Genomic DNA, 27,481 nt, shown 5'->3' on the forward strand with positions numbered 1-27,481 from the left:
GCCTGGGTTTGTGCGAAATACCACTTCTATGTACAGAAGTGTCAGTGAATGTTTTGAGTTCCATGGGAAACGTGCTGCTCAGGTGACCACCCGATCCGTCGAATTTCTGAAATTAAAATGTTTCAATTTGTAGAAAAAAGTGTCTGGGTTTTGTTGTTGTTGCATTAAGTGTTTAAGAGGTCGCCTTCTGCCTAGGCAATTTCGACTGACCTGGGTTTTTCCCGATCGGTCGAATATATGTTACACATCAACCATGACTACTCACTGGGCCGATATATACACTGATGGATCCAAGAATCCTATCTAACAACAGTGCTGGTTACGGGATCCATATCCACAGCTCCAAACCCCAAGCACATTCAGTTCGCTTGCTTAATGGTCAGTCAGTATTCACGGCTGAATTGGAGGCAATTCATCATGCACTCAACTCATACCGGAACTTCCGGAAGCAAAGGCAGTCGTCCTATCAGACTCGCTAAGTGCACTTCAGGCCATCAGTGGAAGAAACTCAAACTCCAGGCCAAACACAGTCAACAATATTCTATACGAATATACAAAACTATCGGACCAAGGGCAACAGGTGGAGCTTTGTTTGATCCCCTCTCACATAGATATTCGTGGAAATGAAAAAGCAGACTCACTGGCGAAGCTAGCTCTAGACAAAGCGGATATACAGCCTATTCCCTTTAGTAAACTAGAGATAAAAAGCAAAAGCAAAGCCTCCATAGCAGAATGATGGCAAGCCCAATGGGACGCAAGTAAGATCGGCAGATGGCTATACAAAATTCAACCCAAGGTCCATAAAAAGCCAAACTCATACTCAAATGAAAGGAAAATAGAAATTGCTATCTCACTCGGTCACAAAAAGCACTATGACAAGGTTTGTTCATCTTGCAAACAGACTGAAACCATTGATCACGTGTTACTAGAATGTCAAGACCATATGTCAAGATCTCCTAAAGCCAAGAGATGCAATAGCAAGGCAAAACTAACTCTATTTCTGAGAGATGGACAGCTACTCGAACGTATATAAACAGAGCAGCCAAGGATAAAAATGAAATCATATCAATATAAGAAAATAGAAATCATATCAATACAAAAGCAGAAATTATGTGAACACCAAACTCACAATAGATATGTGTACCCTACTCACACACAGGAGTCCCAAAGAGGGACAGGTCAGCCGAAATTGCCTAGGCAGAAGGCGACCTCTTAAACACTTAATGCAACAACAACAACATAACATTTTACTTATTTCAATTATGGCCAACGTTGCAGTTGAAGTCCGCTATCTTTCCAATGGTCGTGGCTCACTATTGCCACCCCAACATATTCAGCTTCATCACACTCGCCAAGAGAGAACAGTCAGTTACTGAGGTAAAGATTGCACAACTTGCAGGTCATCCCCGTGAACCACGACGCCGACGAAGGTACATTGAGGTCGACGAGCAGATTCGACGGGAAAAGGACAGACTGAGACGTGGTGAGAGAGTCCTCATGGACTATGTTGATCATGTGGCAAACCTTCTTAGCGTGTGGTGACATTTGTGAATGAAATTTGAGACTGAAACTATGATGTATTTATTGAACATGAATAACGAGTGTTTTAATTGATAAAGATCATTGATGAACGAAGATCACTTGATAAATATTTATGTTTGTGTATGGATGTTAACATGACTATTGTTAACGTTTTTATGAATAAAGATCATTGATGAATGGAGATTACTTGATAAATATTTATATTTGTGATTATTTATTATATTTGTGTATGTATGTTAACGTGGCTATTGTAAACGTTTTTATGAATAAAGATCATGAAAATTGTTAGTATCATCAAGATAAGCTAAATGTTTGATAATATATATATTGATTATTGATTATGCTGTTATTGCTGTATGTATGTGAAAATGTATTGTTATATCCTTGTTACAACAGAATATAGAATATGAAATAACCGAGTCCTCGTGTCAGGTCTCATATACTGTCCCTAACAGCGTCAAGTTCCCTATCACCCCCATGAGAAAAAATAATGGAATACTCTAACTGCAGACACGTTAAGTAAACACGAATATACTTTCCCGATCCGTAGAATTATTTTACCTACCTTAATTTCAGAATTTCGACGGATCGGGTGGACACCGCTGCTCATCACATGCCGAACGCACCAACCAGTGCCTACCAAGACATTAAATCCAAGCCCATTAGAAACCTACTGTCCGCTGTTATTAAAAATCGGAAACGATCTCCTGCAACAGTTATGCTTTGTTTGAAAAAATAGGAGAGGCTTTTAGAAAGCTGATCATTTTACAGTCTACATGTTTGTTTGTTTTGCTATATTTGTTTTGTTATGAATTTCAGAGCAATGCAACGATACTATCACGATGTGACTGTCATTGAGAAGGACTCAAAGCACACGTTAATGATTCATGGATAGTCAAGCATGGCGACTCCATGACATTCTCAATAGTATTGAACCTTCTTACACTTACACTCATGGGGCACCTTTGGCAAGAACATCCATACAACCTCATGTATGGAACTAAATACCGTTAAACTGTTGGTGGTGAATCAGACGAAGGCTGTAATTTCCCGCAACAGGCTGGCAAGTTGGGATTGTCTTCTGTAATATCACATTGCTACGACGATGACACAAGCGATGAATGGATGATATGAAATGGTTGCAGACCAAACCTCCTCTACCCACAAAGAATTCCACCAGCGACATCTTCAGCGCAATCAAGGTGCTCGACCCTACTGCTTCCACAAAGCCTACGTCAGTCATGCCATGGTTACTGTGTTATTGTTATCCTATGTTGATTTATAGTTCTAGGAACTGTACACAAAAGACCGGTTAAGCTCTTAATCCCGTGTTTTGTGTGAAGTGTTCATGTTATTGGGGCAGTGAGGAGGCCTGGTGGTGAAAGTGTTCGCTTGTCATGCCAAAAGTCAGTATTCGAATACTGAATCCCCTGATATTGCTGGAATATTGCTAAAAGCCACTTCGTGTTATTGGTGAAAATATTGAAACGTTATTGTATTGTTGTTATTCATTGCAATGCGAGAAGAGTGATTAAGTGAGTTTGGTTTAGCACCTCTTTTAATAATATTCCAGTTATATCACCGCATGTCAGCTTATTGTGACCGGAAAGCCCGAAGTGATGCAGGTCTTCGACGTTTACCACTTCGACTCTCAGATTAAACCTATTATTTTATATGGTTCAGAGATGTGGGGGGTTCATAAATGGTTGTTTCTCGAACGTTTCCAAGCAAAGTTTTGTAAATTTGTTTTGGGTATCGGTTCCAAATCTACAAATGTTGCAGTGCTCGGAGAGTGTGGTCGATATGGTATTTATATTGATTCTTACACAAGATGTTTAAGATACTGGTTTAAGCTTCTTAATATGTCTCAAGAGAGATTTCCAAAACGGGTTTACGATATGTTAGTTAGGTTTGATGCCGCTGGTAGGAATACATGGGTTTCGGCGATTAAGCATATGTTATATTCTCATGGCTTCGGACATGTGTGGGAATTTCAAGGTGCTGGTGAACCTGAATATTTTATAAGTGAGTTTATACTGAGGGTTAAGGACTGTCATGCACAAACATGGTATTCTGAATTGTCTGGATGCTCGAAATTAGAACTGTATTCATTATTTAAGACATCATTATCACTTGAACCGTATCTATTAAATGTATTATCAAAAGAAAAGCGACGTATGCTTACCCTTTTACGTATTGGAGAACTGGGAATTATGCATAACACAGGAAGGAGGGATGGCATCGATAAGACACTCCGGTTTTGTCCATTGTGCAAGGTAAGGGCAGTTGAAAATGAAATTCATTTCATTCTTGTTTGCCCTATTTATGAAGATATTCGTTCAAAATATTTCCCATATTTAGACTTCATTACTGGTAATAATCGTAAAGACACACTGGTTAGAATGTTAAACTCTTCTGATGTAAACCGCCTTGAGAACTTAGCCAATTATGTTAAAAATGCTATCTGTCTTCGTTCTTCTTACCTGTAAATATTATTTCATGCAGCACTTGATGTGAAACTAATTTGTATACATATGTACGTGGGCCTGAGGCCTTATTACCGAATAAACTGATTGACTTTGGTGAAACCAACAAGCACGGGTATGGTGCTGACAATAATCGGGTCGAACCCGAATTTGAACCAACAATCATAGGTATCTGGTGTGGTCAAGGGACACAACTCTGCACAGCGAATTGCAGCGCCTTAGACAATGCGAGAAGAGTTCTCTTTGGAAAGATGCATGGTGGGAAGAAGGGCTTTCGATTCATCAGTGAGAGAAGATCTCACATTAATGTCAAACAATTAGGGCCTGCCTTATTTCTCCTGCCACTACCATGATTTAGGCGTATCAGGTATATGTCCTTCATACTAATGGTGTGTTGACTCAAGAGAAAGGAACTCGATGTCCCAGATTTCTATAACTGTGGTCAGTTGTGGCTGTGCTTCTACCAAGTCCAGACTAACGCCGATTTATAGTTCTTGCCCATTGGGATACCATGCCGCAGTTTAACATGAATACCCCATGCAGACACAGTGTAGCTGCCATATTGCTGAATGCGGCGTTAAACAACAAACCAACCACCCGTATACCGACTCCGGGCCGACCAGTCCTTGTTTTTGCCACGTGATGGCGTAACAACAAATACCATATGTTAACGTCTTTTGTTATGACGCAGAAGGGGATAGATAATTTGACGAAACACTTTTACTGTAATACATGTAGACAGTGCAACATGAATTAATGTTGTTTTTCCTCGTTCAAAGACAAACATTTCCCCAATTAAAACTTTTTGCACAAGCTTCTTATTAATGTTTTGAAAGACTGCGATTAGTGTTGGTTGCAATAATCATTAACTTCAAAGTGTCAGAAAAAAGTGAGGATGACTAATCTGAATTCTCAAGAAACATTTATTTTAAATCAAATGAAGACCTTCCAGACACAAAAACCTAATACAGTCATGCCCCGCTTATACGGACTTGAGATATCCGGAAACCTCGGTTCCCGGACGATTTTCATTCAAAACGAAATAATTACTATATAAATTTACCCGTATATACGGAAATTCAGTTTCCGGAACCGGACGGTCATTTTCATACACAAAACACTGAAATGCGCACAAAATTGTCTCACTTCCGCTGGTGGTTATCCTTCCGCTGGTGGTAATCCTTCCGCTGGTGGTAATCCTTCCGCTGGTGGTAATCCTTTGATTCGTGAGAAGTCAATTAACCAAGTGACACTGAGTTACGTTTGAGACGAGCTTGTTTATTGTACATGTAATCCCCATCGATAAATATGGCGTCTGTGGAGGTCACCTGGGAGCCCACATCCAAAACCTAACAACTAAATGCAGTAAAGGCCTAAACACCCTAAGAAGCCTAACTGGCTCTAACTGGGGAGCATCCAAAGATACTCTCCTCTCTCTCTACATATCACTAATTAGATCAAAACTAGACTACGGCTGCGCCATATACAACACCCTAAACAACTCTCTATCTAAAAAACTTGACTCAATACAATATCAGGCTCTCAAACTAATTACACGCACCCAACATGGCACCTCCTACACCTCACTTCAGGCCTTAACAGGAGAAATGCCACTAAGTCTACGCAGGGAACAGCTAAGCTTAAATTTCTGGGCCGCGTCCCAATCAAACCCTCTCATCCAAAACTTAATAAACCAAAACATCAGCCCCAAAAACCAAGCTCTAGCTCGTAAACACCCCTTACTTACCCCAATATCCCAAAGAATAACAAACTACCTAAATGAACACCAAATTAAAAATCTTAAACAAAACTGCAAACAATCAAATATCTTCACCCCTAAACTTAAAATACCCAAAATAGACACAACACTAGCTAGCCAAATAAATAAACAAACCGACCCAAACAGAGCTAAAACTACCACACTAGCATACATACACGAAAATTGGCCAAATTGGTGTCACATTTACACGGACGGATCCTCAGATCCGACCTCCAAACACACAGGTTTCGGAGTCCATACCACACAACCAACTAAAACCACACAATCCTTCCGACTCCCAAACAACCAATCAATATTCACGGCAGAACTATTGGGCATGGCCTCAGCCCTCCATAATCAAGAATCCAAAAAACACAAAAAAAATCCTAATACTTACCGACTCCCTAAGTGGACTGCAAGCCCTCCAAAACAAAAATACCAAAAACCGACCTAAATCAATAAATCAAATACTTATAAGCTCCAACGACCTAACTAAGACAGGCAAACAAATAACCTTCTTGTGGATACCCGCCCACGTAGGAATATACGGTAATGAAAACGCCGATAAAGCAGCTAAACTATCCCTCAAAATCCCAGAAATAAGCTTAAACTTACCCATCTCAAAATCAGAAATTAAAACTGTAAACAAGCAAAAAATCACAAAAAATGGCATAACCTATATCTAAACTCAAATAGCCAAATCAAAAAAGTGCTCAGCAAACCACTAACCAAACCAAAAATTCTCCATCCATCCAAAAAAATCGACAGAGTAATCACTAAACTCCAAACAGGACACACCAACCTAAATAACCACCTAAAAAAATTAAAAAACACACTACAGGTAACTGCCAACACTGCAAACAACCAGAAACCCCAGAACACGCACTCATCCACTGCACACACTACCTAACACATCGAACCGCATTACAAACCACCCTCAATCCAAACGGAACTAATAAAACGCATCTAAAAACACAATAACCTACCAAATCAAAATCACATAAACAAACAAACATCCACCATACCCAGCTCCCTTAGTTCTCCTCCCCAATCCCATCGGCATCTATTCCAAATCTCAAAATTCCCAAATTCTATATAAGCAACCCCTAAAACCCCCCTCTTGGGTTGCACAGACCACTTTCGCCCCTTTCGGAAACACATTAAATGGCCTGGCCAGGGGCCCGTGTGCGAAATACGCATCAGTCGGAAAGCGCACGTTAAATCTCCAAAGTAAGTAAGTAAGGTCAGAGGTCAAAGTTGTGTAAGTATGGCCTGTCAACCAGCGAAACGTAAGCGACACGCAGTAACAGCGCGCGAAAAAAGGGAAATTTGTCTGTTTAAAGAAAAACACCCGTCAGCAAGTTTAGAAACCATCAGTAAGCATTATGGCACTGAATTTGGACATACCATAGGAAAATCGACAATTGGTGACAGTTCAAACTTCCATGACAGACCTTTTGAAACGTGTATGGATAAAGATTGAGCGGATGTATCTGTCATGAGTTGCATAATTGAAGGGAAGTAACTCTTCCAGTAAGAAGCTGGTTTCAGTTATACGGAAATTCGTTTATACGGATGAATTGTGAAATGACACAAGTGTCCGTATAAACGTAATCTAACTATGTGAGGAAATTAGAATGACCTCTATGCATGTGCATATGATGTGAGGGAATGCAAGTGAAAAACAATTGATTCCAAAATAAGGAAAATTAAATACATCTGAATAACGAATTTGATAGATAGTCCATGGCTGATCACACTCTCGCGACTGGTGATGACAAAATGTAACACATTGAACAACGGAGTAGCTGCAGTTTCATTACATGCACTCTCTTGGGATTTGTAAACATTGGCTTCAAACAACTACGCTTACGATGAATAATTATAAATAGTTCAAATTGACGCAATTCGTATTTCTAGGGTATTTAAGTAACACATACATTATCTTGAAATACATGGTGGAGTGAATACCGCACGTACTTTTGTGGTGATAATGGCTAAAACAGTTACTTTTTACATCACAATTTATTCATTTTAATTCTTAGTTAAACGTAAAACGTTAAATGTTTGATTATTACGCTATATTGTTGTTTGGATTCAGTATGACACTGTTCAGTCTGGGCTACATAAAAGACAACTGTAAGTTTCTTTGTTTCCAAATAACATGGCTATGTACACAAATGCATATTGCCAGGTAATTGGTTAGGCATAATACGCCCTAATAAGTTTTCATGTCGACAAGAGCCATTCCTGTATACGCTGAGGGAGTGTCAGAGCTTATCATTTTTAACATAAGAAAACTAAGTTGTGTTATTAAGCGCTACATCACCCTGTATCAGACCCCTTGTGGCCAAGGAAGCTATATTTATGTTCTGGTCGTCTTTACATGCGCCATTCTGAATGTTAGGCTACTAGTTCAGTTTGCAATATGGATATGCTAGGGTGTGAGTGGGTGAGTACACTGTTACAATCAATACACCATAATATACCAGAAACTTTCTTTTCCAATTAGGATATATCTTTTAATAAGATTTTCGAAGATAGATCATAAGCAGTTTAATTTTTTTATGGTGTTATTCGCAATAGCTTCATTTCATTCAAAAGACGCTTTGCAATCAGCACGTCCACAGTTGCAGTTTGATGAGACGTTCATAAAATGTACCTATAATTAGGTTACGTTTTATATTTGTGCACGTACACATAAATACATGGATTTAAGTGAGTGGTGTCAAGGTAAGTGTTACATTTGAGAATGTTGCTTAATACTTCTTTCCTACGGGAGTTAACATTACGTGCCCGGGTTGTGCATCGTTTGAAGGGAAATAACTCTGTATTGCTTACGATATCACAGCGATATCTCGTCACATACCAATTGTCTTTGCAAGTACAGGCACATGTTCGGTTATAGGCACACGCTTCGGTGCTTGAAATTTTTAGGCGCAAATTATGAAACCAAAATCACGAATATTTCGTGAATTTAATGCTGACTCAAGTAAGAGACGCTTCATAAGAAATATTTTGAGATATCAGATATTATATACATATTTCCGTTATAGTCTGTACTTGTACTATACCATTTAGACTTCTCCGTACCCCGAAAAAGCTTTTGCGTTAATTTTCCATCTTAATACTAGGGTATTCGTGCACTTTCATGATTGAAAATACATAATTTTATTTTCAAAAGCTGTCCATTATTTTGAGTGTATAGTACATAAACTAAGCATTGAAAATGAAGAGCATTTTAATATGGATTGTATTACATGTTCCATACTTGATCAGTGGTACACGGGCCTTCAACAATACGCTTGGAATTGATGGAATGCTAACGGGTCACTCTGCGATAATACATATCTGATGGGACATTGCACATGCAATGCCCTTTTACACATACAAAACCATACGCTCTATCTCCACCACAAACCGATTTGTGTCTCTTCGCTTGATGAAGCTGAATCTCACTAGTTATTTCTCGAAACCCAGAGGTTGAACTGTCTAGTATAAACAAGGAGACTCTTTGATATCTACTTAGCTGTAAAGACAGGGAATCCCGTGTTTATGGAGGACAACTTCGAGGGCTTTGGCGTTCTTCTTAGACATGTTTGTCTGTGAATCTACTCCCTCCTTTATTCACCTGTTATGTCTGATTATCCTCCGCTCAACAAAACTACAGGTGGATTAACTACCCTTTGTTTTCACTTGTCCTAATATTTACCGAGCGTCCGAAGCTGTTGGCAAAGCCGAGTGAGCGGGTCCCATAGAGTCCGACATTCCCAGCATAGTGCTTCATAAAGCCGCGCTTCCTCCTCCCAACACCAATTTACTCCATCACATGACCAATGCACACATTGCGCATTTATAGCATAAAGATTGTTTATACAGCTTCATATCGTGACGTTGACACCACTACCCTGTAATTGTGAAGTAGTTACAACTCATTCATATGAGAGTGCTTGTTTTTTCTAATTTTAGTTATCCCGTGTTTTCTAGGAAACGTTTTATTTACCACAGGTTCTTATTCTGGTGGACAGACCTTGGAATATATTTGAAGACTGTAAAAACATGTATTAATATAACCGCTATGCTTATTCTAATTTTACTTTTACTTTTGATATGAAATGTTTTAATATTACCGATAATACAATTATGAATTGGGGCTCACAAGATTTAAGTTCGAATATTTTTTTGTGAAGTCACTCTACAATGATCTACAAACTCTGAATTGTAGATGACTCCATAGCATTGTCAAGTATTGGTATTTCCTTATTACCCAAGTTACAGCAACTGTATCGACTGTATAAACAATAAAAGTGGACTAACATATAGGTGGTGATCATGCCGTTGTAAGTGTTGAATGTTACATGACAGGACTTCATACAACATGTCCAGTTGACCCTATCAACTCTTGTTTTTTAACCCGGGATTTATATCCACCATGCACACACTAAAATATCCCCGCCTTCACCATTAGGATGTAACAAATTTATTTATAGTCGTGCATTTGCCGTGACTGCACTACCAGTGTGATGCTTGATACGTATAGTGTGATAGTGTGGGGAGACAGCATGAAACACATAGGAGCAGATTACAAATCATTAAAATCAAATGAACAAATTTCCTGATGGTAAAATAATTCCCATTCCCCAATGCCCACTGACAGGGTGAGATCATTTCACCTGACGGTCCTCAACTAATACCCCCCCCCTCCACACACACACACACACACACACACACACACACACGCACACGCACACACACGCGCACACACATGCACACACACAGTTCCCACTGTTGTGTTACAAGATAAAAAAACAAAGGTGGGCCTAATGGTGGTGGTGGTGTGTGTGTTTTACACGTTTGGATATGACTAGTTTGTAGCGATGCTTCCCAGACCATATATCTATATCCACTATATCATATAGTGGATATCAGACCATATATCTATTTATTTCATTTCAAAGAGACAGTGTTCATACCAGATGAACTGTCTTCACCAGTTATATATTGTGTATTGTAAATTGAAAGGGAGAGGCCAGCTCGCACTTCTCGAAAAGACATTATTCTTGCTTACCGGCAATGTTTCCGAATAAATATCAAAATACTATCGTTACGATGTTTGTGATCACTTATGTTTTATTGTTCTCTTCTGCATTTGATGTATAATTACATCGCAGTTAAAATAAACAAGAGAAGGCGACTGATCAAAATGACAAATGTGTCTTATCATGTTACTTGCAGTGTATGGTGAGGCAAGACCGGGGTGCTATATAGGTTTAACTGGAGCGCGAGGTAACCCCGTGAGATATACGTCGTGTTGGTAACATTTAGGCTTAACTGAAGCGCGAGGTAACCCCATGAGATATTTTTCGTGCTGGTAATAATTAGGCTTAACTGAAGCGGCAAGTAACGGTTTGAGATATACACTGAACAGAAAAGTTAGGGATCATGATTATTTATTGGTTTAGTTTTTAATAAACCCCTAAATATATATGGAAGAACGAACGGACGATATTCAAACTGTGCCACTGTCTCTGTTATTTTTTTTAAAATGAATGTTTTGTTCATATATATACTTTTAAAATATGATATGCAAAATGCATGCCTTATCTTACTTCATATCCCAAATCCATATGGCATATAAATTACGCACAGTGGTGTAAGTTTGTGTTAAATTCATGAATATTGTCTAAGATAAATTACCTTCATATTCTCAGCACCATACTTCATGCAATGCCTTTGCTTTATTGACATGACGTAAACACTGACGGAAAACTTCCACGTCCGTGGGGAAACCCCTAGCTGGAATTCCACAGCACGGATAAATACAGAAGCTTTGTTTCTGATCATATGGACACCTTAAACTTGAACTCAGCGGAGTTGACGACAAGGGAAAAAGTCAAAGTGCTTGACTGATGCCCCGGATCGAATACCCCTTCCCTACGACCAATCCTAGTGAACAAAGTGAAAACATGCACCCCCAAACTATCGACTCGATCCGTGCGTAGACTGGCAACAAGAGTCTTCCAGGTCCGACTTTCATACAGTTCCTCACTCTATGAAGGTTCATACTCTAGTGAAAGTAAATTCTTAATAACTTAGACGTTTGTGTAAAGAACTTTGTCCCCTTGTCATTTAATTCATATTATTTACGAAATCGGCGAGGTTATCATTGTTTAAATATAGCATATAATTAAAACAATGTGCGCTATCTATCATATTGCAAACACTCGGGCATACAATGAAGTACCTCTTCGGGAGCATCCATTTGATTCGTAGGAGGGGTTCGGTGTTTAGAATAATCCCCAGCTGTATACAATAAAATATTTATTTACTGCGCACCATCAAACAAGCTTATCATTTTCACTATTAACACACAGATGTTGACGTTTTGGTATTTTCCACAAAACAACTATTCATTTTGGGCATATTTCTGTACAAAATATTTATTGAAAAAAACCACGCCCAGCCCCTGAGAAATTAAATGGGTGTTCCCTTAATTTTGAATTCTGATCGTCACAATCTGTGCTTTCGTTTATTTCTTTGACCACAAGACCTATATCCAAGTTATACGTGTAACAAAGACACTGGGCATGCTGTGACGTTACCACCCACCGACATACATAGGCATAAATCTTAATGGTAACAAACTTCGCATTACAGGCTGTTTAAGAAGGATGGTCGACCGGAGCCCTGTCTACAAACCATTATATCAAGAAATAAGCGACGAAATGTCACTAAATTACGTTGTGGTAATCTACCCCTCCACATGGAGACTGGTCGCTATAACAAACCTCCAACGCCACTTAATGAGAGACTGTGCCCTTTTTGTAATCATCTAGAATCTGAAGTTCATTTTCTTTTTTATTGTAGTTTTTATGATGATCTTAGGTTTGAACTTGTTAATCTTTTAGATTTTAAATCATCTGATAAGACTTTTACTATGTTAACTGATAAGACTTTTACTGTGTTAACTGACGTCATGTCGAGCTCTGACGCCTCGTTAATCAAACTTTTAGTATCAACTATTAATAAAAATGTTTAACAGGAGCGTTTTACATAATATATGTCTTAGTCAATTGATATCTGTATATTTTAATACATTTTAATCTATTTTATGTTTCTTTTAGGTAAGAAATTACTAGTGTATATCTGTTTTAAAATATTGTCTCATAAGCCTAGCTAGGCTGGATGGTATGATAAATTTAATATGATGTATTCTTATTGTTTCATGCCATGTGACACTTTAATAAACTATGTCTGTCTGTCTGTCTGTCTGTCATAAAAGGTGTTGAGGGGCGCGGTACACCTGAATTATATGAGGTTGTAATGCTTTAATTGGGCATGCGTGTAATCCGTCGGGATTGACTCCCCATGTGTGGAGTTTGTACATTTCGGTCTATATTCCGGTGTTCTGTCGGTTATACCAGTGGTAACTGTCTGGTGGAAGGAATCATAGTTTGATCGAAGCTATCTGTTGTATCCACGCAGTGACGTATCCACTTGCTGACATCACGTGTGACATACTTGTCGTAAGTCAGGCTCATTGACTTGGTTGATGCATGTCATTACGTCCCAATTTCGTAGATCGATGCTCATGGTGTCAATCACTGGTTTACATCAGACTCGATTATTTAAAGACAGCAGTCATATAACTGAATTATTGTTGTGCTCGGATAACGAACACAGAAAACAAACAAACAAACATAACATGAAGACAACATCTATATCTCTATAATATATGTTAAACGATGTTAACTTAAATAATTATGACAACAATATATGCGTTAAACTATTCCCACTATTCCAACATTTACAAGAGAAACGGATTTTCTTGCGGAGGACAGATTGTAGGCTGCTAGTTGTCAGTAGTAAGTGAACATGATACACTTCGCTCACCGTGCTGTGAAGTAACACACATGTGTCTGATTACCACACTCTCTATGTTATAGCGTACCATATGCTAGCTTCTCTGCTACGTTGGCTGCAGTGAGAGCGAGGGAACGCATATTCAGTTCTGCCACCTGTAGGAGCGAAGGGAGTTGACTAAAAATAACTTGTCTGGGTCCACGGCGGATGCCCAAGTCTGCGCCAACATAATGCAGCTGCTGTCGCCTTTGAGCGAGGGTTCGCCACGCGCACCGCACGAGGTGGTCGATGCCATTATTACAATGTCTGTGAGCGCCCTAGCCAGCTGATTAAAAGTTTTCATGGTCAATTAGCAAACGGGCCCCACAAGTTCTCATATCGTCATGATACTGCGTGCTCACTTATGTAAGGAAAACACTGACGAGCCCGTTCAAGTCTAGATTAGGATTTTATCTCTCACAGCAGCGACTATAATACTAACAAAGAGAAGCGCATGCGATCTGTCCCATCTTGCAACAGAGTGTCTGCTTTCTTCATTATTCCAAGAACGTAACGACAACAGAATTATCCTCCACCAAACATAACACATTGGCATGGTCCTATAAGGATTTAACATGGGCACTTAATTTATTTGTAGTACACATAAGTTGTGAATCTTTGATTGCGTCCACCTTAACAAACCCTGGCTACACTGACACTTTCATCAGTATACCTTAATTTCTGCAGTTAATAAATGGCAGCTAAACGTTTCCAAGCACCATCAAACTACACCCAAATGCCCCCCCCCCCCCCCCCCCCCCCCTTTCCATACCCAACCCCACCCCCTACGACCAGCCCTCGTTACATCTCTTGATAGGATACGTACGCTTTCCACAGTACACACTGACTTGACATTATGGTCCGATAATTTGACCAGTTTCCACCATACACATTGCAGGGTGCAAAGGCTGGTACCGTTGTTTAAAGAGTCGCAAGTCTGTGTGCATAGTTGACAAGAAACCTATCATCGTGAGTTTCGATCCTGGCTCAGCCTAATTATGTTTGTCATCACTATACCCGTCCTCGTGGGCGTCACCAAAAACGGGGTAACGTTTAAGACCTGCATAACTCCCCCTCCCTCCCAGTTCCACACGCCAAGAGCTAAGATCACAAGTCGTGATACAACTGAAATACTGATTACAAAGCGGACTCTCTCACTCAGCCAACGTAAAATCCCCAGACCGTCTCCGTGGTCTGGCGGATAGAGTGGAAGGTCGGGTGGTTGGATCGCAATACCAACAGACGTTAACAGACTCGGCATTTCAGCATTAATGGGATAAAACAAGGAAAGGTCGGCTGTGTCTGAGTGTTATATCCATGTTAAACTGCGGCATGGTATCTCCACATAACCCACTTACTAGCCCTCGTTATCTTCCATGACATGATATCTATACATTTCACAGTACACATCAACTAGCCCTCGTCACCCCTAGACAGGACACTTCCACCTTCCACAGTACACATTAACTAGCCCTCGTCATACCCCATGGCAGGACACTTACACCTTCCACAGTTCACATTAACTAGACCTCGTCATACCACATGACATGACACTTACACCTTCCACAGCACACATTAACTAGCGCTCATCATACCCCATGACAGGACACTTCCACCTTCCACAGTACACATTAACTAGCCCTCGTCATACCCCATGGCAGGACACTTACACCTTCCACAGTTCACATTAACTAGACCTCGTCATACCCCATGACATGACACTTCCCCCTTCCACAGTACACATAAACTGGCGCTCATCATACCCCAAGACAGGACACTTCCACCTTCCACAGCACACATTAACTAGCGCTCGTCATACCTCATTACAGGACACTTCCACCTTCCACAGTACACATTAAATAACCCTCGTCATACCCCATGGCAGGACACTTACACCTTCCAAAGTTCACATTAACTAGACCTCGTCATACCCCTGACATGACACTTACACCTTCCACAGTACACATTCACTAGCGCTCATCATACCCCAAGACAGGACACTTCCACCTTCCACAGTACACATTAAATAACCCTCGTCATACCCCATGGCAGGACACTTACACCTTCCAAAGTTCACATTAACTAGACCTCGTCATACCCCTGACATGACACTTACACCTTCCACAGTACACATTCACTAGCGCTCATCATACCCCAAGACAGGACACTTACACCTTCCACAGTACACATTAACTAGGCCTCGTCATACCCCATGACAGGACACTTCCACCTTCCACAGTACACATTAACTAGCCCTCGTCATACCCCATGACAGGACACTTCCATCTTCCACAGTAAACATTAAAAAGCTTATCATACCCCATGACATGACACTTCCACCTTCCACAGTACACATTAACTAGCCCTCGTCATACCCCATGGCAGGACACTTCCACATTCCACAGTTCACATTGACTTTCCCTCGTCATACCCCATGACAGGACACTTACACCTTCGACAGTACACATTAACTAGCCCTCGTCATACCCCAAGGCAGGACACTTACACCTTCCACAGTACACATTAACAAGCCCTCGTCATACCCCATGACAGGACACTTACACCTTCCACAGTACACATTAACTAGCCCTCGTCATACCCCATGACAGGACAATTACACTTACACAGTACACATTAACTAGCCCTCGTCATACCCTATGACAGGACACTTCCATCTTCCACAGTACACATAAACTAGCCTAGACTATCATGCCCTATGATATGACAATTACACCTTCCACAGTATACATTAACTATCCCCCGTCATACCCCATGACAGGACACTTACACCTTCCACAGTTCACATTAACTATCCTTCGTCATACCCCATGACATGACACTTACACTTCCACAGTTCACATAAACTAGCCCTTGTCATACCCCATGACATGACACTTACACTTCCACAGTTCACATTAACTAGCCCTCGTCTTACCCCATGGCAGGACACTTACACTTCCACAGTTCACATTTACTAGCCCTCGTCATACCCCATGACAGGACTCTTCCACCTTCCACAGTAAATATAAACTAGACCTCGTCATACCCCATGACAGGACACTTACAGTTCCACAGTTCACATTAACTAGCCCTCGTCATACCTAATGACATGACAATTTCACTTACACAGTACACATAAACTAGCCTAGCCTATCATGCCCCATGATCTGACAAGTACACCTTCCACAGCTTACATTAACTATCCCTCGTCATACCCCATGACAGGACACTTCCATCTTCCACAGTACACATTATCTAGCCTATCATGCCCCACGATATGACACTTCCACCTTCCACAGTAAACAATAACTATCCCTAGTCAAACACCATGGCAGGACTCTTCAATCTTCCAGAGTACACATTAACTAGGTCTCGTCTTACCACATGGCAGGACACTTCCACCTTCCACAGAAAACATTAACTATCCCTCGTCATACCCCATGACAGGACACTTCAATCTTCCACACTTCACATTAACTATCCCTCGCAATACCCATGACTGGACACTTACACTTGCACAGTACACATTAACTAGCCCTCGCCATACCCCATGACAAGAAACTTACACTTCCACAGTTCACATTTACTAGCCCTATCATACCCCGTGACAGGACACTTACACCTTCCACAGTACACTTAAACTAGCTCTCGCCATACTACATGACAAGGCACTTACACCTTCCACAGTCACATAAACTATCCCTCGTCATACCCCAACACAGAACACTTCCACCTTCCACAGTACACATTAACTAGCCCTCATCATACCCCATGACAGGACACCCACACTTCCAGGGTTCACATTAACTATCCCTCGTCATACCCCATGACAGGACACTTCCACCTTCCACAGTACACATTAACTAGCCCTCGTCATACCCCATGACAGGACACTTACACCTTCCACAGTAAACGTTTACTAGCCCTCGTCATACCCCATGACAGGACACTTACTCTTCCACAGTTCACATTAACTAGCCCTATCATACCCCAAAACAGGACACTTACACCTTACACAGTACACATTAACTAGCCCTCGTCATTCCCCATGACAGGGCACTTCCATTTTCCTCAGTTCACATTAACTAGCCCTCGTCATTCCTCGTGACATGACACTCCCACCTTCCACAGTACACATTAACTAGCGCTCATCATACCCCATGATATGACACTTCCATCTTCCACAGTACACATTAACTCGCCCTCGTCATACCCCATGACAGGACACTTCCACCTTCCACAGTTCACATTGACTATCCCTCGTCATACCCCATGACAGGACACTTCCATCTTCCACAGTACACATTAACTAGCCCTCGTCATACCCCATGATATGACACTTCCATCTTCCACAGTACACATTAACTAGCCCTCGTCATACCCCATGATATGACACTTCCATCTTCCACAGTTCACATTTACTAGCCCTATCATACCCCGTGACAGGACACTTACACCTTCCACAGTACACTTAAACTAGCCCTCGTCATACTACATGACAAGGCACTTACACCTTCCACAGTCACATAAACTATCCCTCGTCATACCCCAACACAGAACACTTCCACCTTCCACAGTACATATTAACTAGCGTTCATCATACCCCATGACAGGACACTTCAACCTTCCACAGTACACATTAACTAGCCCTCATCATACCCCATGACAGGACACCCACACTTCCAGGGTTAACATTAACTATCCCTCGTCATACCCCATGACAGGACACTTCCACCTTCCACAGTACACATTAACTAGCCCTCGTCATACCCCATGACAGGACACTTACACCTTCCACAGTAAACGTTTACTAGCCCTTGTCATACCCCATGACAGGACACTTACTCTTCCACAGTTCACATTAACTAGCCCTATCATACCCCAAAACAGGACACTTACACCTTACACAGTACACATTAACTAGCCCTCGTCATTCCCCATGACAGGGCACTTCCATTTTCCTCAGTTCACATTAACTAGCCCTCGTCATTCCTCGTGACATGACACTCCCACCTTCCACAGTACACATTAACTAGCCCTCGTCATACCCCATGATATGACACTTCCATCTTCCACAGTACACATTAACTAGCCCTCGTCATACCCCATGACAGGAAACTTACACTTCCACAGTTCACATTTACTAGCCCTATCATACCCCGTGACAGGACACTTACACCTTCCACAGTACACTTAAACTAGCCCTCGTCATACTACATGACAAGGCACTTACACCTTCCACAGTCACATAAACTATCCCTCGTCATACCCCAACACAGAACACTTCCACCTTCCACAGTACATATTAACTAGCGTTCATCATACCCCATGACAGGACACTTCAACCTTCCACAGTACACATTAACTAGCCCTCATCATACCCCCAGACAGGACACCCACACTTCCAGGGTTCACATTAACTATCCCTCGTCATACCCCATGACAGGACACTTCCACCTTCCACAGTACACATTAACTAGCCCTCGTCATACCCCATGACAGGACACTTACACCTTCCACAGTAAACGTTTACTAGCCCTTGTCATACCCCATGACAGGACACTTACTCTTCCACAGTTCACATTAACTAGCCCTATCATACCCCAAAACAGGACACTTACACCTTACACAGTACACATTAACTAGCCCTCGTCATTCCCCATGACAGGGCACTTCCATTTTCCTCAGTTCACATTAACTAGCCCTCGTCATTCCTCGTGACATGACACTCCCACCTTCCACAGTACACATTAACTAGCGCTCATCATACCCCATGATATGACACTTCCATCTTCCACAGTACACATTAACTAGCCCTCGTCATACCCCATGACAGGACACTTCCACCTTCCACAGTTCACATTGACTATCCCTCGTCATACCCCATGACAGGACACTTCCATCTTCCACAGTACACATTAACTAGCCCTCGTCATACCCCATGATATGACACTTCCATCTTCCACAGTACACATTAACTAGCCCTCGTCATACCCCATGACAGGAAACTTACACTTCCACAGTTCACATTTACTAGCCCTATCATACCCCGTGACAGGACACTTACACCTTCCACAGTACACTTAAACTAGCCCTCGTCATACTACATGACAAGGCACTTACACCTTCCACAGTCACATAAACTATCCCTCGTCATACCCCAACACAGAACACTTCCACCTTCCACAGTACATATTAACTAGCGTTCATCATACCCCATGACAGGACACTTCAACCTTCCACAGTACACATTAACTAGCCCTCATCATACCCCCAGACAGGACACCCACACTTCCAGGGTTCATATTAACTATCCCTCGTCATACCCCATGACAGGACACTTCCACCTTCCACAGTACACATTAACTAGCCCTCGTCATACCCCATGACAGGACACTTACACCTTCCACAGTAAACGTTTACTAGCCCTTGTCATACCCCATGACAGGACACTTACTCTTCCACAGTTCACATTAACTAGCCCTATCATACCCCAAAACAGGACACTTACACCTTACACAGTACACATTAACTAGCCCTCGTCATTCCTCGTGACATGACACTCCCACCTTCCACAGTACACATTAACTCGCCCTCGTCATACCCCATGACAGGACACTTCCACCTTCCACAGTTCACATTGACTATCCCTCGTCATACCCCATGACAGGACACTTCCATCTTCCACAGTACACATTAACTAGCCCTCGTCATACCCCATGATATGACACTTCCATCTTCCACAGTACACATTTACTCGCCCTCGTCATACCCCATGACAGGACACTTCCACCTTCCACAGTTCACATTGACTATCCCTCGTCGTACCCCATGACAGAACACTTACACCTTCCATGGTAAACATTAACTAGCCCTCGTCATGCCCCAAGACAGGACACTTACACCTTCCACAGTACACATTAACTAGCCCTCGTCATACCCCATGACAGGACACTTCCACCTTCCACAGTACAAATTAACTAGCCCTCGTCATACCCCATGACAGGACACTTACACTTCCACAATTCACATTAACTAACCCTCGTCATCCCCCATGACAAGAAACTTCAACCTTCAAAATTACACATTAACTAGCCCTCATCTTACCCCATGACAGGACACTTACACCTTCCACAGTACACATTAACTAGCCCTCGTCATACTCCATGACAGGACACTTCCATCTTCCACAGTTCACATTATCCATCTCTCGTCATACCCCATGACAGAACACTTACACCTGCCACAGTAAACTTTTACTAGCCCTCGTCATACCCCATGACAGGACACTTACATTTCCACAGTTCACATTCACTAGCCCTCGTCATACCCCATGACATGACACTTACACTTCCACAGTTCACATTAACTAGCCCTATCATACCCCAAAACAGGACACTTACACCTTACACAGTACACATTAACTAGCCCTCGTCATTCCCCATGACAGGGCACTTCCATTTTCATCAGTACACATTAACTAGCCCTCGTCATTCCACGTGACATGTCACTTCCACCTTCCACAGTACACATTATAACTACCCCTCGTCATACCCCATGATATGACACTTCCATCTTCCACAGTACACATTAACTCGCCCTCGTCATACCCCATGACAGGACACTTCCACCTTCCACAGTACAAATTAACTAGCCCTTGTCATACCCCATGACAGGACACTTACACTTCCACAATTCACATTAACTAACCCTCGTCATCCCCCATGACAAGAAACTTCAACCTTCCACATTACACATTAACTAGCCCTCATCTTACCCCATGACAGGACACTTACACCTTCCACAGTACATTAACTAGCGCTCGTCATACTCCATGAGAGGACACTTCCACCTTCCACAGTTCACATTATCCATCCTTCGTCATACCCCATGACAGGACACTCACACTTCAACAGTAGACATTAACTCGCCCTCTTCATACCCCATGGCAGGACACTTACACCTTCCACAGTACATTAACTAGCGCTCGTCATACTCCATGAGAGGACACTTCCACCTTCCACAGTTCACATTATCCATCCTTCGTCATACCCCATGACAGGACACTCACACTTCAACAGTAGACATTAACTCGCCCTCTTCATACCCCATGGCAGGACACTTCCACCTTCCACAGTACACATTAACTCGCCCTCGTCATACCCCATGACAGGACACTTCCACCTTCCAAAGTGCACATTATCCATCTCTCGTCATACCCCATGACAGAACACTTACACCTGCCACAGTAAACTTTTACTAGCCCTCGTTATACCCCATGACAGGACACTTACATTTCCACAGTTCACATTCACTAGCCCTCGTCATACCCCATGACATGACACTTACACTTCCACAGTTCACATTAACTAGCCCTATCATACCCCAAAACAGGACACTTACACCTTACACAGTACACATTAACTAGCCCTCGTCATTCCCCATGACAGGGCACTTCCATTTTCATCAGTACACATTAACTAGCCCTCGTCATTCCCCGTGACATGTCACTTCCACCTTCCACAGTACACATTATAACTACCCCTCGTCATACCCCATGATATGACACTTCCATCTTCCACAGTACACATTAACTAGCCCTCGTCATTCCCCGTGACATGTCACTTCCACCTTCCATAGTACACATTATAACTACCCCTCGTCATACCCCATGATATGACACTTCCATCTTCCACAGTACACATTAACTCGCCCTCGTCATACCCCATGACAGGACACTTACACCTTCCACAGTTCACATTGACTATCCCTCGTCATTCCCCATGACAGAACACTTACACCTTCCATGGTGAACATTAACTAGCCCTCGTCATACCCCAAGACAGGACACTTACACCTTCCACAGTACACATTAACTAGCCCTCGTCATACCCCATGACAGGACACTTCCACCTTCCACCGTACAAATTAACTAGCCCTCGTCATACCCCATGACAGGACACTTACACTTCCACAATTCACATTAACTAACCCTCGTCATCCCCCATGACAGGAAACTTCCACCTTCCATGGTACACATTAACTAGCCCTCATCTTACCCCATGACAGGACACTTACACCTTCCACAGTACACATTAACTAGCCCTCGTCATACCCCATGGCAGGACACTTCCACCTTCCAGAGTAAACATTAACTATCCCTCGTCATACCCCATGACAGGACACTTCAATCTTCCACAGTTCACATAAACTAGCCCTCAACCTACCCCATGACAGGACACTTACACCTTCTACAGTACACATTAACTAACCCTCGTCATACCCCATGACAGGACACTTCCACCTTCCACAGTTCATATTATCCATCCTTCGTCTGCCCAATGACAGGACACTAACACTTCAACAGTACACATTAACTAGGCCTCGTCATACCCCATAACATGACCCTTCCACGTTCCACGGTACACTTTAACTAGCCCTCGTCATACCCCATGACAGGACACTTACACCTTCCACAGTACACATTAACTAGCCCTCGTCATACCCCATGATAGGACACTTACACCTTCCACAGCACACATTAACTAGCCTTCATCATACCCCATGACAGGACACTTCCATCTTCCACAGTACACATTAACTAGCTTATCATGCCCCATGATATGACACTTACACCTTCCACAGTACACATTAACTAGCCCTTGTCATACCCCATGGCAGGACACTTTAATCTTCCACAGTACACATTAACTAGCCCTCGTCTTACCCCTAGACAGGACACGTCCACCTTCAACAGTACACATTAACTAGCCCTCGTCATACCCCATGACAGGACACTCACACTTCAACAGTAGACATTAACTCGCCCTCTTCATACCCCATGGCAGGACACTTCCACCTTCCACAGTACACATTAACTCGCCCTCGTCATACCCCATGACAGGACACTTCCACCTTCCAAAGTGCACATTATCCATCTCTCGTCATACCCCATGACAGAACACTTACACCTGCCACAGTAAACTTTTACTAGCCCTCGTTATACCCCATGACAGGACACTTACATTTTCACAGTTCACATTCACTAGCCCTCGTCATACCCCATGACATGACACTTACACCTTACACAGTACACATTAACTAGCCCTCGTCATTCCCCATGACAGGGCACTTCCATTTTCATCAGTACACATTAACTAGCCCTCGTCATTCCCCGTGACATGTCACTTCCACCTTCCACAGTACACATTATAACTACCCCTCGTCATACCCCATGATATGACACTTCCATCTTCCACAGTACACATTAACTAGCCCTCGTCATTCCCCGTGACATGTCACTTCCACCTTCCACAGTACACATTATAACTACCCCTCGTCATACCCCATGATATGACACTTCCATCTTCCACAGTACACATTAACTCGCCCTCGTCATACCCCATGACAGGACACTTACACCTTCCACAGTTCACATTGACTATCCCTCGTCATTCCCCATGACAGAACACTTACACCTTCCATGGTGAACATTAACTAGCCCTCGTCATACCCCAAGACAGGACACTTACACCTTCCACAGTACACATTAACTAGCCCTCGTCATACCCCATGACAGGACACTTCCACCTTCCACCGTACAAATTAACTAGCCCTCGTCATACCCCATGACAGGACACTTACACTTCCACAATTCACATTAACTAACCCTCGTCATCCCCCATGACAGGAAACTTCCACCTTCCATGGTACACATTAACTAGCCCTCATCTTACCCCATGACAGGACACTTACACCTTCCACAGTACACATTAACTAGCCCTCGTCATACCCCATGGCAGGACACTTCCACCTTCCAGAGTAAACATTAACTATCCCTCGTCATACCCCATGACAGGACACTTCAATCTTCCACAGTTCACATAAACTAGCCCTCAACCTACCCCATGACAGGACACTTACACCTTCTACAGTACACATTAACTAACCCTCGTCATACCCCATGACAGGACACTTCCACCTTCCACAGTTCATATTATCCATCCTTCGTCTGCCCAATGACAGGACACTAACACTTCAACAGTACACATTAACTAGGCCTCGTCATACCCCATAACATGACCCTTCCACGTTCCACTGTACACTTTAACTAGCCCTCGTCATACCCCATGACAGGACACTTACACCTTCCACAGTACACATTAACTCGCCCTCGTCATACCCCATGATAGGACACTTACACCTTCCACAGCACACATTAACTAGCCTTCATCATACCCCATGACAGGACACTTACACCTTCCACAGTACACATTAACTAGCTTATCATGCCCCATGATATGACACTTACACCTTCCACAGTACACATTAACTAGCCCTTGTCATACCCCATGGCAGGACACTTTAATCTTCCACAGTACACATTAACTAGCCCTCGTCTTACCCCTAGACAGGACACGTCCACCTTCAACAGTACACATTAACTAGCCCTCGTCATACCCCATGGCAGGACACTTCCACCTTCCACAGTAAACATTAACTATCCCTCGTCATACCCCATGACATGACACTTACACTTCCACAGTTCACATTAACTAGACCTCGTCTTACCCCATGGCAGGACACTTACACTTCCACACATCACATTAACTATCCCTCGTCATACCCCATGACAGGACACTTCCACCTTCCACTGTACTTATAAACTAGCCCTCGTCATTCCCTATGACAGGACACTTACACTTCCACACATCACATTAACTATCCCTCGTCATACCCCATGACATGACACTTACACTTCCATAGTTCACATTAACTAGACCTCGTCTTACCCCATGGCATGACACTTACACTTCCACAGTACACATAACTATCCCTCGTCATACCCCATGACAGGACACTCTCACCTTCCACAGTAAACATTAACTAGACGTCGTCATACCCCATGGCAGGACACTTCCACCTTCAGCAGTCCACATTAACTAGCCCTCGTCATACCCCATGACAGGACACTTACACCTTCCACATTAAACATTAACTAGCCCTCGTCATAACCCATGACAGGACACTTCCTTCTTCCACAGTAAACATTAACTAGACCTCGTCATATCCCCTGACATGACACTTCCGCCTTCCACAGTACACATTAACTAGGCCTCGTCATACCCCATAACATGACCCTTCCACGTTCCACTGTACACTTTAACTAGCCCTCATCATACCCCATGACAGGACACTTACACCTTCCACAGTACACATTAACTAGCCCTATCATACCCCAAGACAGGACACTTACACCTTCCACAGTACACATTAACTAGCCCTCGTCATACCCCATGACAGGACACTTCCACCTTCCACCTTCCACCTTCCACCTTCCAAAGTAGATATTAACTAGCCCTCGTCTGATGACACTTACACTTCCCACTGTAAGCTGACTTGCCGTCGTTGTCTATCCCATGATTGGATAGTTACGCTTCCCACAGAACATATTGACTAGCCATTATTTTAGTTAATCTAATATTATTATCAACAGAAAGCCATTGTACTTACCTGACCCTTTGCGAAAATACTTTGTTTATCAGCAATTCATAGACGTGAGAACAAACCCAGGAACTTCTTGTAAATAATGTTGCAACAGAAAAGATCACACTGTCACAGGCACCTTCAAATACATAAGCCCATTTCGAGTTTATAATCTTTAAATCATCAAACAAAACATATATATATAACAATATATACACGAAACAGGCATTACTTAATGTATTTTCTGCCCTCAAGATGTTGTGGCTGGCAACACTATTATATAATGTCAAGAAAACTTAGCATACGTCGTTTGATACTACTGGGCATGGTGCCCGCACAAGACACATGGGTAAGTTTCGTTGGAGCTGATTGAATGAATAGAAGCTCTGCAACTTGGCCAAATATCCGAATGAAGATATCTCTTTAACAGTCGACTCGTGGCGTATCTTGCCTCCCTCGTGTATTCCGCTCCTCGAGGTGTCTGTAAAGACCAGGTATGACAGTTGTGGAAGTTCTGCTTGAAAATACCGTCTTGTTTCAGGATTCATACTTACGGAATGGGTGTCATCGTCGACTTGCAAGGTGTATCCACAATAGAAGAGATGCTTTATATATGGAGTATATTCGCTGCCCAACGGTGATAACAGTACCTGGAGTGTGTGAATTTATTGTTGCATTAGCAGTGGGCTGGTGTGATGGAGAACTGTGGCGGGGCGAGTGGAGCCGGGCCGCTCTGCCGACTCACCGACTTGCTTTGCGCCAATCAGTGAGTGCTGAATGTGTGCTTATATACGCAGACGGGTCGTCCTCTCACAGGTAGCTAGCTGGTAGGCCTGTGGAGGCACTCTCTGACTACTTGTCGGATAGGGTGGACACAACAAACCCTTTCTAGAACTCACCTGGACAGCGTACAGCCGATCCAGACTTTGAAGTATATACTCGGTCATGATGTACATCAGAGACCACCACCCCGGCCCTGACTCTAGCGTGTACCCTACTCACCACCATCACCACCCCCGCCCCCCACCTGGTGCAGCAGACTCAAGGCATTGTCCGCCTATGCAGTACGATGCATACCCAACGGTAAGTGGCATTCTTCTCCACAGTTTCTCGACGAAATCGAAATTGTTCACACAGATTGTTCACGTTCACATTTTATACGATTCATAAGGAATTTATGCTGAACGAGGGTGTCAATGATGGATGGAAATCTTCATGAAATTGATATGATGATACAACACGTTCTCTATGGGCCTTTTTAGTTGATGAGACATCATTGCAGCGTCAAGATGTTTCAATTAATTTA

General features: G+C 42.6%; 1 protein-coding gene and 1 long non-coding RNA gene across 4 annotated transcripts in view; one reads left to right on the forward strand and one right to left on the reverse strand.

Annotated features, from left to right (window-relative positions):
• LOC124125979 lies at positions 1 to 26,857 on the reverse strand. Its single transcript, XR_006859722.1, has 3 exons — positions 26,730 to 26,857; positions 26,203 to 26,314; positions 1 to 106 (listed from the first exon to the last, which is right to left on the reverse strand). It is a non-coding gene; the product is annotated as an uncharacterized LOC124125979 (long non-coding RNA).
• The window catches only part of LOC124110926 (nuclear factor 1 X-type-like), a 334,632-nt gene continuing 333,948 nt past the window's right edge, over positions 26,798 to 27,481 (forward strand). Inside the window, exon 1 of one of the 3 annotated variants that reach the window (XM_048399803.1) lies at positions 26,798 to 27,258. In XM_048399803.1, the coding sequence (XP_048255760.1) occupies positions 27,121 to 27,258 (138 nt within the window). In that variant the 5' untranslated portion in view covers positions 26,798 to 27,120. The remainder of the gene's footprint in view (positions 27,259 to 27,481) is intronic. The other 2 variants (XM_048399804.1, XM_048399802.1) reach the window with 2 other exon arrangements.

Source organism: Haliotis rufescens, unplaced genomic scaffold (assembly GCF_023055435.1).
Source record: "Haliotis rufescens isolate VD_foot unplaced genomic scaffold, xgHalRufe1.0.p SCAF_2, whole genome shotgun sequence".
Taxonomy (NCBI): Eukaryota; Metazoa; Mollusca; class Gastropoda; order Lepetellida; family Haliotidae; genus Haliotis; species Haliotis rufescens.